This window comes from Delphinapterus leucas, unplaced genomic scaffold, assembly GCF_059928025.1.
Source record: "Delphinapterus leucas isolate spDelLeu-1000000601 "Yukka" unplaced genomic scaffold, BTC_Dleu_Yukka2 spDelLeu_asBTCV2_sq25, whole genome shotgun sequence".
NCBI classification, from domain to species: Eukaryota; Metazoa; Chordata; class Mammalia; order Artiodactyla; family Monodontidae; genus Delphinapterus; species Delphinapterus leucas.
The window spans coordinates 5,621,962-5,633,922 of record NW_028322234.1 but is presented as its reverse complement, the minus strand read 5'-3'; the positions used below and the strand labels follow the sequence as shown (position 1 = coordinate 5,633,922).

The window sequence follows — 11,961 nt, the reverse complement described above, 5'->3', positions numbered from 1 at the left end:
TTACTGAACAAAAAGATGGATGACTTTTTTACCCCCAAAGATCTCTTTGGAATCCCTGGAATAGACTATTAAGTGGGAATTAGAGAAAAGAGCAAAAATTAAGGGAAATGAAGGTCTTTGGGAGAAGATCAAAGGCAGAAAAGCAAGAGAGGGGAAAAGAATTTCATATACTGAACATGTATTGGGTGGCATCTGTTCTACACATATTGTCACAATACTCCAAGTAGCACTGTAGGGGAGAGATTCCCCACCCCACCCCCAATTTATAGAGGAGAAAAATGGTATTCAGATAAGGGAATTGGTTTTATTAAAGTCACATAGCAAGTTAGTGGGGCATTAATGTGAACACTCAGATCTTTGTGTCCCAAAAGACTACAAACTCACCTGCTATTCAGACTGGGTATCAGACCCTGCCTCTGGGCTCTGCTCCTATTCCCACTAAGCAATAATGACAGAATCAACAAAAAGACCTTTCCACTATCCCAGCTGGGGAGCAGAGACAATGAGAAGGGTTCAGGAACAGACCATGAGGACCTGCACTCACCATTCAATCTCTTTAGGCTCACGGTCCCTCAGGAGCTCTCACACCTCCTGCTGGCAGCGTTCCTGGTATTCTGGGTACTTTGCAAGGTTGTACAGGACCCAAGAGAGGCCACTGGCTGTGGTGTCATGGCCTGAGGGTCAGCCAGACAGGCTTGGGTCTCTGGGCTACTTCAGCACCAGAGGGTGGACAGCACCATGTTAAGCCCCCCCCGTCCCCCCCCCGCCACCACCCCCCACAAAGACGATGGGAAGGATGGGCAAGATGGGGTGATCCAGGGCCCAGCTGCCAAGTCCCTGGGATGAAGAGACCCCTGCCTATTCTGTAGTCCCACACTGGGACCCTCACCTTCAAACATGAAGGTGTCAGCCTCAGCTCAGGTGTCCTCATCTGACAGTTCTTTCCCATCTTCATCCTGGAGAGAAAGCAAGATCGTCCAAATCACACCAGTTCTGGGGACACCTGAGCCTAACCTGAGATAGTCCCTGAAGCTCCAGCATCCAAGCAGGATTCTTCCCTCTTCATCTCCAGAGCCCACACCACAGGACTCCTCCCTAGTCTCCTGCCTCCTGTTTACTCCTTCCAGACAGCCTTCTACACAGTCACATCTAAAACTTCTCTCTGACCTGTCCCTCCCTTCCTCACGCACCCTCTATGACTCCCTAGCACTCTCTGGATCAAGTCCAAGTTCCTTGACCTGACATTTGAAAACAAGGTCCAGTCTATCTCTTGAATTTAGATCCCAGAGAAGCGTACCCTGGCCAGCAGGAGCACATCAGTGAAGTCCAAAGTCTCAGCCTTAGCCTTGGCCTTGAGGAAGTCTTGGGAACCCTGACTAATGAGGGTGCAATGCCGCTCCCTGATGACAGCCTCTGTGAAGTCGTGCACCAGGTCGCAAGCCCTATGGAAGTGCTGCACATCGCGGGTGAGGTAGTAGAGGAGGTCCAGGTACAGGAAGATCTACTCGGTCAATTTCATCACAAGGGCACTGAGCTCCAAGATGGCAGCAATATATTCACTGGGTTTCCTACAGGGTCAGACCAGAGAGAGCCTTAAGAAGCAGTATTGTATATCTGTGGGCCATCTGTTCTTAGAGACTGTTTCCTGATAGGAAGTCTTGGGAACCCTGATAGGAGGAAGCTCCTGGTTTCTAGGCTTCACATATTTTAAGCTGTTGCCTCCCTTCATGATCTCATACTGCAGGAGCACTTCCAGTCAGTAACCCAGGACCACATCCCATCCAGAAAAGAGAGCCCTTCAATCATGTTTCTCTCTCTGCCTCCCATCTCTGTGAACTGCCTCATGTCCTAGATCTCAGAGCAGAGCTTGGGAATCATGCTCATCTCTCCACTCTCCCACACAACATCTAGACCTGCCATTCTTTCTCAGTTTCCCCCAAATCTGCCACATTTTCTCCACCAAGCTCAAGTTTCCTCCCCTCTGTGGTCTTCTCACATCCTGTGTCTACACAACAATCAGTCTTCTCTCAAGTCAGATGTTCAAGCTCAGCTTTGACCACAACTCTCACCTGGTCAAAGACCTTCTGTGGCTTCCTGGAAACATCAGGATAAAGTCCATATCCTCTTTGTCTGACTTCAGAATGTCCTTACGATATAACTCTGCCCACTCCTCCAACCTCATACCCAAGGCGTCTCCTCACTGTTACACATGTTACACATGTTCTGCTCATCCTAGCCTCCTGGCCTTTATCAAACAGTTCTACCTACCTGGAAGGATAGCTCCTTTGCTTTCCCTTTCCCTGTCCTTCAATGTCCAGCTCTGACCCACCTCCTCCAGGAAGGCCCTTCTGATTTCCCTGGTCAGTCCTCCCTCCCCCATCTACTCCCTTGGGTCTATGGCTCATGTTCCCAGGCCCTGGGCTGAGACTTACTCCTGGCAATTGCTGTCAAAACTGAAGACACGTTTCTGCAGACTGTCCAGGGTCATGAGGCTGATGTGTTCAAACATGTCCATACGAGTGCTGCCCTCTGAAGCCAGGCACTGCCACTTGGCCTGGACAGAGAAGAGGGCAGAACTGGGGCTGAGATTTCCCCCTCCTGAGCCCCTCCCCAATCTCAACCACCTGGATGGACTCCCCCAGACCTGGCCTCTTGGTCCTCTGCCCCAAGCACCTATCTCCAGGGAAGACAAGGCTTGAGTGGGAGCGGAAGCTGTTACTATCAAGACATGAAGACCCCACAGCTGGTAGTCAGCAGACCTGGTTTCAAGGTCCAGCTCAGCCTCTTATGTTCTGTGTGCCCTTGGTCAACTCATTGCTTTCCATTGGGCTTTTCCAAATGGAAATTTGGAATTCCAAATTCCAAGTGTCAAATTTTAGTAGCATGGTATTGGACAAACCAAGTTAGAATTTCTGCTCCACCACGCACAACTCACTTACTAATGAGCAATCTTGGGCAATTTCCCTAACCTCTCTGACCTTCCATTTCATCGTCTTTAATATGGCAATGACAATCATCTCTACCTCATAGGACTGTGAAAATAAATTAGACAACACATGCCATGGACTTGGCCCACTATTTCTGATATACAGTAAGTGTTAAATAATTGTTAACTACCATTATCATCTTCATCATTATCATAGTGGTGGACAATTGCAAAAACGTCCCCATTTCTTTATCCCTCCCTCTACCCTCACTCTGCAGTGAGATTTTTCAGCTCTTCCATTAGGAGGTGGAACCTGTTTCTCTTGAATCTGAGCTGAGCTGGGACTTGCTTTGGTCAAGAGGGGGTGGAAACTACCATGTGCTAGTTCTGAGACCAGGCTTCAAGAGGTACTGCATGTTTCTGCTCATTCTCTTGGAGCCCAGCCTCCACCATGCAGTCAAGCCCAGCCTAGCCTACTGCAAGATGAGAGACAAATACAGGAGTCCATTGTCCCACCAAGGCCATCCTAAACCAGCTGACAGCTAGCCGAGCCCCAGACGTGTGCCAAAGCTGAACCTGGATCAGCAGAGCTGTCTTCGGAACCTACCCATGATCACGAAGACATGAATAATTCCAGCTAGGGTGAGAAGAATGACTCAACTGACCCATCATCTCATGAACAATAATAAACACTAATTCTTTCGAGTCCATGGGTTTTAAGGTGGTACCTAATGCAGAAAGAACTACTATGCAATCTTCATCATTTCTGTCCTGAATTTACAGAGCTTCCATGAAGCAGACTAGAAACTAAAGCCTTCTGAGCACCTACTATGTGCCAGGAACATGATTGCACTACATCATCTTGATCACTCTTTAAGAAGGGATTATTATCCCGATTTTACAGATGAGGAAACTGAGGCTTCGAGAGGAAAATCAGTGACCCCCAAAGCCATCCAGCAGAGCCAGGATTCCAGACCATATGTGTGTAAGCCCACTCCCCTTTTCCTAAGGCTCCAGCTGGGACCCGGAGTTCAAGAAACTCACATGCATGATGTCTGTACTCTTGGTGAAAATCTTCATATACGGCTTCAAAATCTCGAAGTGGAAGGCAGGTGTCAGCAGGCATCGATGGTGGCTCCACTTTTCACCAGCACTCAGCAGGAGCTTATCCCCTAGCAGAGGCAGCCGTGAGGAGTGAGCAAGGGTGACACCTTCCCCTGGGCCCTCAAGGTTGTCCTCACCCCCTTCACTCACAGTTACTCACCCAGCCAGGGATTCAGGAAGATGTAGAAAAACATATCCTTGGGTATGATGGTGGCTGACATGAGAGATAGAACATGGAGAGGGGGAGGGAAGGACTTTTGGTGGGGTCTGGAGGCTCCCAGGGAGGGGTCTACATTTCTCCTCCAAGCCCAGTATAGCTTGGAATGGGACAATGAACAGAGGAACAGGGAGGAAGGGGGAGGTGGGGGGGACCAGACAAGGTCTACTCTGTAGCACAGAGTAGAGCAAAGGCAGACCCCAAAGACACAACCCTATATGCTTAGACACACCCCAACATGACACAACATGTCCCAGCATGCCTTGACATGGCTCGTACATGTCTAACATGTGCTAAACACCCAAGCACAGCCCAGTGCTCTACAAAATGCCTTTACAGGGACCAAGGACACCACGCTTGCCCCAGCACTCTCTGACATCTCCTGGAACATCCAACATGGCAGGCCAACAGTGTTGAGTTTCCACCATTCAAAACTGAAAAAGTCTTTGGCAACCAGAGAGAGCCAGGGACCTGCCTAGAGTTACCCAGCAGGTCTCTGTCGATACTGCCCATTCCCCTGCTCAACCTGGTCTGTCCAGGAGTGGGAAGGGCTGGGAGCAGGGGCAGGGGAGAAGCTGGGGTGGGGGCTCCTGGGAGAGATACCTGTAGTCTGGAGCAGGGGGGCAGTGAAGTTAGGGTGGACAAGCCACAGGATGGAATAGAAAGGCCCCATCCACCAAAGGTGGACCTCGCGGAAGTAGTGGCCCAGATCTTCCACCAGCCGCATGCCCTCCTCATTGCTCGTCACCTGGGAATGGATGGGAATAAGGCCAGGCCTGGCAGGGGGCCTCAGAAGCTACAACTTCTCACTACATCCCCCTACCCACCACACCCACTCACCCCCTTCTCCCCTTCTACCTGGATTATTGATCTATACTTCTCTCCATCTCACTAAGTCAGCTTCTCTCTGTTGGCTTCTCTTTATTTTTTTTCATGTCTCTCTATGTACCTCTCTCTGTCCCCTTACTCTCTTCATCCCTGTGTTTTGACAGAAAGAGAGAGAGGAGGGATGGTGGAGAGAGAGAAAGAGGGTGGGGGAAAGAGGTGGGGAGAGATAATGGATGGATGGATAATCGATAGATAGATGATAGATAGATAATAGATGAATGGATGGACGGTAGAGAAATGATTAGATGATGGGTGGATAGATGGATGGATAGAAAGATGGATGGATGAATAGATGGAAAATGTATAGATAGATGATAAATAGATAGACAGATGATAGATAGATAGATAGATGTGTTTGTATCTGTGTATATGTATGTTTCTTTTGCTCCATTTATGTATCTCTCTCTGTGTCCTTCTCTCTGTCTCTCTGTCTCTCTCCCTCACTCTTTCTCTGTATCTCTCTCTTTCTCTGCCCCTATTTCTCTGTCCATCTCTCCAACTCCCCATCTCTGTTTCTCATCATCTCTACACCTTCCATGGCTCCCCACCACTCTCAGAATCAATCCCCTGTCCCTACCTGGTCTTGAAGTCCTGCTCTCCCTACTCTCCTCTCCACCTTTTCTCTGCCTCTCACCTGCATCACTCTAGCTGCACTGAACTCCTCCCCATTGCTCAAAAGCCAAGTGTTCACTCTTTCACCTCCAGGCATTTGAGTGAGCTAGTCCTATCCAGAGGATACACTTTCTCTTCTTCCCTTAAAAAATGCCTATTAATTATTCCAGACCCACTTCCAACAACTCTTCCTCCAAGAAACTTTCCAGCGTGCCCAAACAGCAGATGCCTTGCTTCCGCTCTGGGCTCTCCCAGCCCCTGTCTCTCCCTCAGACCCACCCTGACCACACAGGATTAGTGGTATCTCTAATCCTGTATGCCCAAGGTTGGAGGTTCCTCCATGGCAAAGCCTGGGGCTGATTCTCCCCAAGAATCCCCAAGCAATGTCCAGAACACCAGAATGGGGTTGGCAAATAAATGAAAGAAAGAAAACGATGACCAAGGGTGCCCAAGAGCAGGGGGAGTGCTGGGACGTGCAGGGGCTTCCCAGAAACTTGGCAGGGAGGGGCTCACAGCCCTCGGATGCTTCCACAGCACTCAGTACCATGTGTTCCAGGCGGGCATCTGTGGTGCTGGTAACAGACCAGGCAATGTCAGGGTGGCAGAAAACGATAAGGAAGATGATGGGGCCCAGTCAGATCATAAGTCCCTGGGGGCAGGTGGCCACCAGCTGAGTTAAGTCCCTCAAGCCCTACTCCACTGGGGGGACCTGCAAGCAAGGCAAGGACCATCACTCTCCAGAAGGACCCTCTGCAGTGGACAGTGTGTGGGATTCTGCACAGATGGAGGGAATCTCCTCTTGTTCTCGCTCCTTCACTCTGGGGGAGGGTACTGGAGCCTCTTCAAGTCCCAATGATGTATCCCAGGGCACAGGGAGAAGACACGCTTTCTGCCCACAGGGAGGATGACTTTAGCTCGAGAAAATGGAGTTTTCTCATCTTGGGAGTGGTTCCAGCCCCAGGGGCGGCCACAGGAGGTGATCCCCATGGAAAAGGTTTGTGGGTAGCCAGGTAGCCTCAGGACTTGTTCCTGGGTTTTGGTCCCACATCCTTTCATGTTCTGGCCCATCCGCATAGCCTTCGGTTCTCTACATGGTAAAGGGTCTACAGTCCTGGGACCTTCCAGCCCTGGCAGACCCCAAGGGACACACGTGAACTCTGCCCATCAATCAGGACAGTCCCTCTCACCTATGAGCCCCTTCTGTTGGTGAGGCTTTGTGCATAGTGCATCCTGTCTACCTACCTATCTATCTATCTATCTAGCACATCCTGTCTATCTATCCATTTCTCATAGTACTACATCCTAGCTATCTATCTATCTCTCCTGAACCCGTGGACACTCCCATAAGTCATGTCAATTACAAATGAAGCTGAGGCCATATCCCCCAAAAGGGGAAGAAGGGAGGGTTGGTTTCTGGTGAGGCATCCTTTCCCGTCCTTCAGGACACCCCATCCAAGCCCCCGGGTGTGCCAGGTAGGTGAACGTAAGTCTTTTTCACCTTTGTACCCTGCTCCCTCCTCCCTGAGGACCCTGAGGCACTTGATGAGATCAGTCCAAATAGAGAGAGGGACTCAGCCAAGGTCACACAGGAAGAGAGATTGTAGGAGAGAAGAGCGATTGAGACCAACCTCTACAGTCAAGCCCTTGGAGGGAGAATCAGAACTGTGGTAACTTTGTAACATTCCCGCTGCCTCCAGGGCTCTCTGAGAACATCCCAAGACCCATGATCTCAGGCAAACTTTACGATGAACTTGGGACATACCGTTCTGTGATGAGCTGGTCTGGGGGAGGAGAGGAGAGGAGCTGGACGCTCGTGCCTTTGGCCTTGGATAACAAAGGGAAGTGACGGCAAGTTACCCAGGCCTCCACCACAACATTATCAAACATTTGTTAAATGCCTTCTGTATGTCAGCCCCTGGGCTGGGTCACTGTAGATATCGTGTCTGTCCCCAGAACTACCATCTAGTGGGAGAGATGGATAATAAACAAATAATTGAACAATTAACTATTTAAGCATGAGCAGGGCTAAGCCATAGGTCAGGGTCTGGGGGCGGTGGGGGTCAAGGGAGGCTTAGAGAAGGTAATTATATTTGAGCCGAAAATGGATAAGGAGGAATCCACTGGGTAACCGCAGGAAGGAAAGTGCTTCCAGGCAAAAGAGAAACACAAGCAAAAGCCCTGCGGTGGGAAGGGCTTGGTTCATTGAGGAGATAAAACAGGAGCTCAGAGTGACCATGACATGCACAAGGCTGAAGAGGACAGCCGGGATGATCCAGAAAACATTTAGTCTTTATCTTCAGAGCAATAGGGAGTCAGTGAACAGTTTTCAGCCAAAAAGTGGCATGATCTAAACTGAATTTCAGAAAAATCTCTCCAGGGCTAAAGAGAGAGTGGATAAGAGGGTACAACAGTGGCAATGAAGAGACCAGAGAGCAGGCTGGGAGAGGCTTCCTGGAGAAAGATGATGGTGGATGGGGCCATGGGTGACAGAAGATGCAGAGAGGTGACATTGAGGAGAGATTTGGGGGGAAGCACATTAGGACCAGATGCATGGGTGAGAGGAACGGGCAGGCTCAGGGGCCACAAAGTATGGGATGTGGGCGACTGGAAGGATGGACTAGACTGAGGGCAGGGGCAGGGTTGGGGAGGGAGACATGAGTTCAGATTCTGACCAAGGAATGAAGTGTTTATAAGACCCCCCACATGAGGAGAGGAGGAAGGAGCTGGATGCATAACCTTGGACTCAGGAGAGAAGTGAACTTGGAATTCACTTATGGAGGGAACTGACAGTCCACTTAGGAGTTGGAGCTCTGGGTAAGGAGATGGCCTCAGGATAGAGAGAAGAAGGAGAAGGGGTTAGGATGCTGGGGCTTTCCCACATGCAAAGGTGGAGCAAAGGAGCAGCCGAGAGGAAAAGGAGGTTCCAGGAGGAAAGGGTGGTCCACAAGCTCAGAGAGCTGCTGGGAGGTGGATGAGATGGGGCCCAACAGAGTCCATGGGATTTGGAGACCTAGAAGTCACAGCCATCATGCAGGAGCATGATGGAGATGGGGACCGGACTGGAGCAGGTAGAGCAAGCAGAGAAAGGGAGGCAATGAGTAAAAGCATCTCTGTGCACAAGGAGACAGCAGCTCAAGCAGACCAGAGGTTTTGTGCAGAATGAAGTCCATTGGAAATAGGCAGGTGGGGATGTACATGTCACCCCTCTGACCTGTTTTGTGACCTTCTCTAGTATCACCGTGGATAAGAGATCAGAGGACGTGAAGGGTTGAGCTCACACAAGGCAAAGCTTCTCCAAAGAGCCATGAAGGAAGGCCCAGTTGGCAAGAGACTTCAGCCCATGTGCAAAGGAAGAGAAACTAAGCTAGATGTATCCAAGGAAGTAGGATGGAAAGGAAGCCATTAAACTGGGGTGTAGAGGGGATTGGACATCCTGGCAGGGTCTAGGACAGGAGAGGAGGAAAAAAAAGGAGATGGAAGGAAGAGGGGTTGTGGTCAGAGAATGTAGCCCTCAGATCAATGGCTTTGGAGGTGGCGCCTTTATGGGTGATGACAAAATCTTAAGTGTGATTGTGGATTGTGGCAAAAAGGAGGCTGATGCAGCACAGAGGAAGGGCCTCTGGGGCTGAGGTTAAGAAAGTGGGCCAGAAGCCTCCACCCAGGAATTTTGGCCATTAGGGCAGAGTGATTCCTTCTGAAAGGGGGAGCGGTTCACCTTTATCCAAACTGGGCAGTGGGGCTCACTGATATGTCTTGGGCGTGGAAGGCAAGATAGAAAAAATGAAGGTGCCTGAGGAAGGGGAGGAGAGACTGCCCACACATCTCCTCCAACCCAGCTGTGCCCCCATGCGGGGAAGATGGGGTGGAGGTCTTAGTTAATTCTTGTGGGGAAGCAGAAGCCCACAGAGGGGCAGACACTGGCCTGAGGCCAACAGAGATGTGCCAGCCAGGGAACAGACCTCAGACAGTGGCCCTGAGGAGGCCTCAAGATGAGCAGCGGGGACTGTGAGGCCACCAGGGGACCCAGCTCTCTGCAGCCCATGCAGGGATCCCCTCAGACGTGCACTAATGTGGGGAAGACAGGCGGGAACACGACCCAGAACAGGCTTGGGGTGAGGAAAGGTAAGAATATTGGGCATAGAGCGAACAGAGAGGACAGGATTGGACCCAGTGGGGGGGGGGGTGAGGCAAGAGGTCTCCCTCACTTCTCTACCACCCTAGACCCCAGCCCAATCCCAGACCCCCAGGTCCCTGAGCCCCATTCCTGAACCCTCAGGAAATCCATCCACTCTGATCCCGCAGACCGTCCTGCTATCCACACTCACCAGGCCCAGGTGACCCCAAAACCAGTTCCGTTTTGGGGGCTGCGGGAAACATTGGGGGCGGCGAGAATTGCTGTAGCAGGTGTAGGTCAAGGCCAGGTTGCAGGCCAGGAGCCTGGAGGCCCCGACCGGCAGCAGGAGTAGCCACGGGGAGGCTGCCAAGGACCCGAGTCCCAGCCAGGACAGGCTCAGCTGCAGCATCCTGTGGGGCAGACGCGGTGGAGGGTGAGCTCCTGAGGATGAAGGAACGGGGGCCGATGATGGTGAGCTGTGAGGCAGAGACAAATAGAGGGACAGGAGCAAGGGAGAGAGGGGCAGGGAGGGTGAGTGCTGGGGACAGGGCAAGAAGGGCTCAGAGAAGGCAGACAAGGTCTGGGAGAGGGGAGGGAGACCCAGAGGGGGAGGGAGGGGAGGGGGGGGAGGGGGAGAGGGAGAGAAGAGAAAGAAAGAACAAAAGGAAGAAAGAAAGAAAGGAGGAAAGAAAGAAAGGAAGGAAGAGACGAATGAAGAAATGCCCAAACTGAATCAGTGGTGAATCAATGGAAGGTTGTCAGGGGCTCCAGTTACGAGGAAACCATCATCCCTGGGGCCGGCTGTCTCCCGGGAGCCACCCTGTCTAGGGTAGCATACACTTCCTGCCCCAGGCCAGAATCCTCAGCCCCGCCAACACTAGCCTGGCACCTTCTGTCAGAGCAGCTTGTCCATCACAACTTCTTCTGCCCTCCTCCTGGGAGGCCTTTTCCCTGGTCCGACCTCTGAACTGAGGGAGGCTGGGCTTGGCCGAGTCAGCCAATCCCTGCACGCCTGGCTGCATCCTCCTCGCCTGGCGTCTGCCCAAGACTTAAAACCCGAGGCTGCAGGCCAGAGAGGAACCAGCTCAGGGTCACATGGCGCAGACACTGCACTCTCAGGACTCAGCACCTCCCACATGGGTTTGTTGGGGGATGGGCAAAGGTGACCCTGAGCCCCCAAGTTTACAGCCAGCCCTGCCCTTCCAAGGCCAGGGTGCGACAAGTAAAATCATGAATGTTCAGGTGCCAGGTGAGCAGGGCCTTGCCCAGTCTTGTCCCCAAACATCTCCAGGGCTCCTCTCCATGCGTGGGCCGGGAAGACGTCATGCACCATCTCTCAGCACAGAACTGGGAAGTTCAGAGGCGTGAAGCCTCTGCCCTCCGGGGCACACAGCCTGGAAGGTGTTCAAGTCCTTCCTCCAAGCAGCCCAGGGCCTAGGTCGAGACATGACTGCTGAAGCAGGAAGAGAGAAACCAGCCTGGCTGGGGATTACCTGCATCAGATTCAGCGGATAAAGGGTCCAATCAGAAGAGGGCCAAGAGAGAGAACAGGGTCCATACAGGGGAGGGCAGAGCTGGGAGATCCTGAGTGAGCATCCTCACTGTGACTGTGGGCTGTGCCGAGCCTCTCCGGGCTCAGCCTTCCCACCTGGGAAATGGGATGGCAGCATTAAAGGGAACACATCACATCCAGATCGTGCTCCCAAATTTCCCTGTAAAGTGGTCTCAGCCCCCATGAGGTCTCCTCATGGTCAGGCTCCAAGATGAGGGTGAGTTTGAAGGATGGAGCTGCTGAATGAGAGGATTTGGACAGACAGTCTTCCTGCAACAAATACAATGTTGGGGAAAATGCCCAAATGTCACCACCACCGCCACCACCACCCCACATTCCCTCCAGGCCTACCCAATCTGGCTTCAGGTGGCTAATCCTGGAGCCCTCAGCAAGTTTGGGTGCGCTGCCCTAGATTCTTTCCCTCCTCTGCTGAGTTGGATCCACCTGCTGACAGGTCCATCCAGAGAAGAGCCAGGGGCAGGGCTAGGTAGGTGAGAGGCAGCAGGGCTAGTCAGATAGAGGTCGGGAGAAGCAGAGGGAAAGAAGAA

The 11,961-nt window shown here is 51.9% G+C and overlaps 1 protein-coding gene across 1 annotated transcript; it reads right to left on the bottom strand.

The window, feature by feature from the left end:
• Nucleotides 1-917: 917 nt before the first annotated feature.
• Nucleotides 918-11,194, bottom strand: LOC111166707 (cytochrome P450 4F11-like). The gene is made up of 9 exons (XM_089905877.1): nucleotides 11,127-11,194; nucleotides 10,073-10,271; nucleotides 4,851-4,995; nucleotides 4,191-4,244; nucleotides 3,971-4,098; nucleotides 2,433-2,554; nucleotides 2,070-2,094; nucleotides 1,298-1,501; nucleotides 918-956 (listed from the first exon to the last, which is right to left on the bottom strand). The coding sequence occupies exons 1-9, from the start codon at nucleotides 11,192-11,194 to the stop codon at nucleotides 918-920; spliced, it is 984 nt and encodes a 327-aa protein (XP_089762003.1).
• Nucleotides 11,195-11,961: the final 767 nt, after the last annotated feature.

Coding starts and splice junctions, on each gene's coding strand:
- LOC111166707 (XM_089905877.1), bottom strand. CDS start 11,194: ATGGTGCATGACGTCTTCCCGGCCCACGCATGGAGAGGAGCCCTGGAG. Junction 10,272..11,126: donor ATGTTTGGGGACAAGACTGG/GCAAGGCCCTGC, acceptor TCTGCCCCACAG/GATGCTGCAGCTGAGCCTGT. Junction 957..1,297: donor ATGTGCTCCTGCTGGCCAGG/GTACGCTTCTCT, acceptor CTTTCTCTCCAG/GATGAAGATGGGAAAGAACT.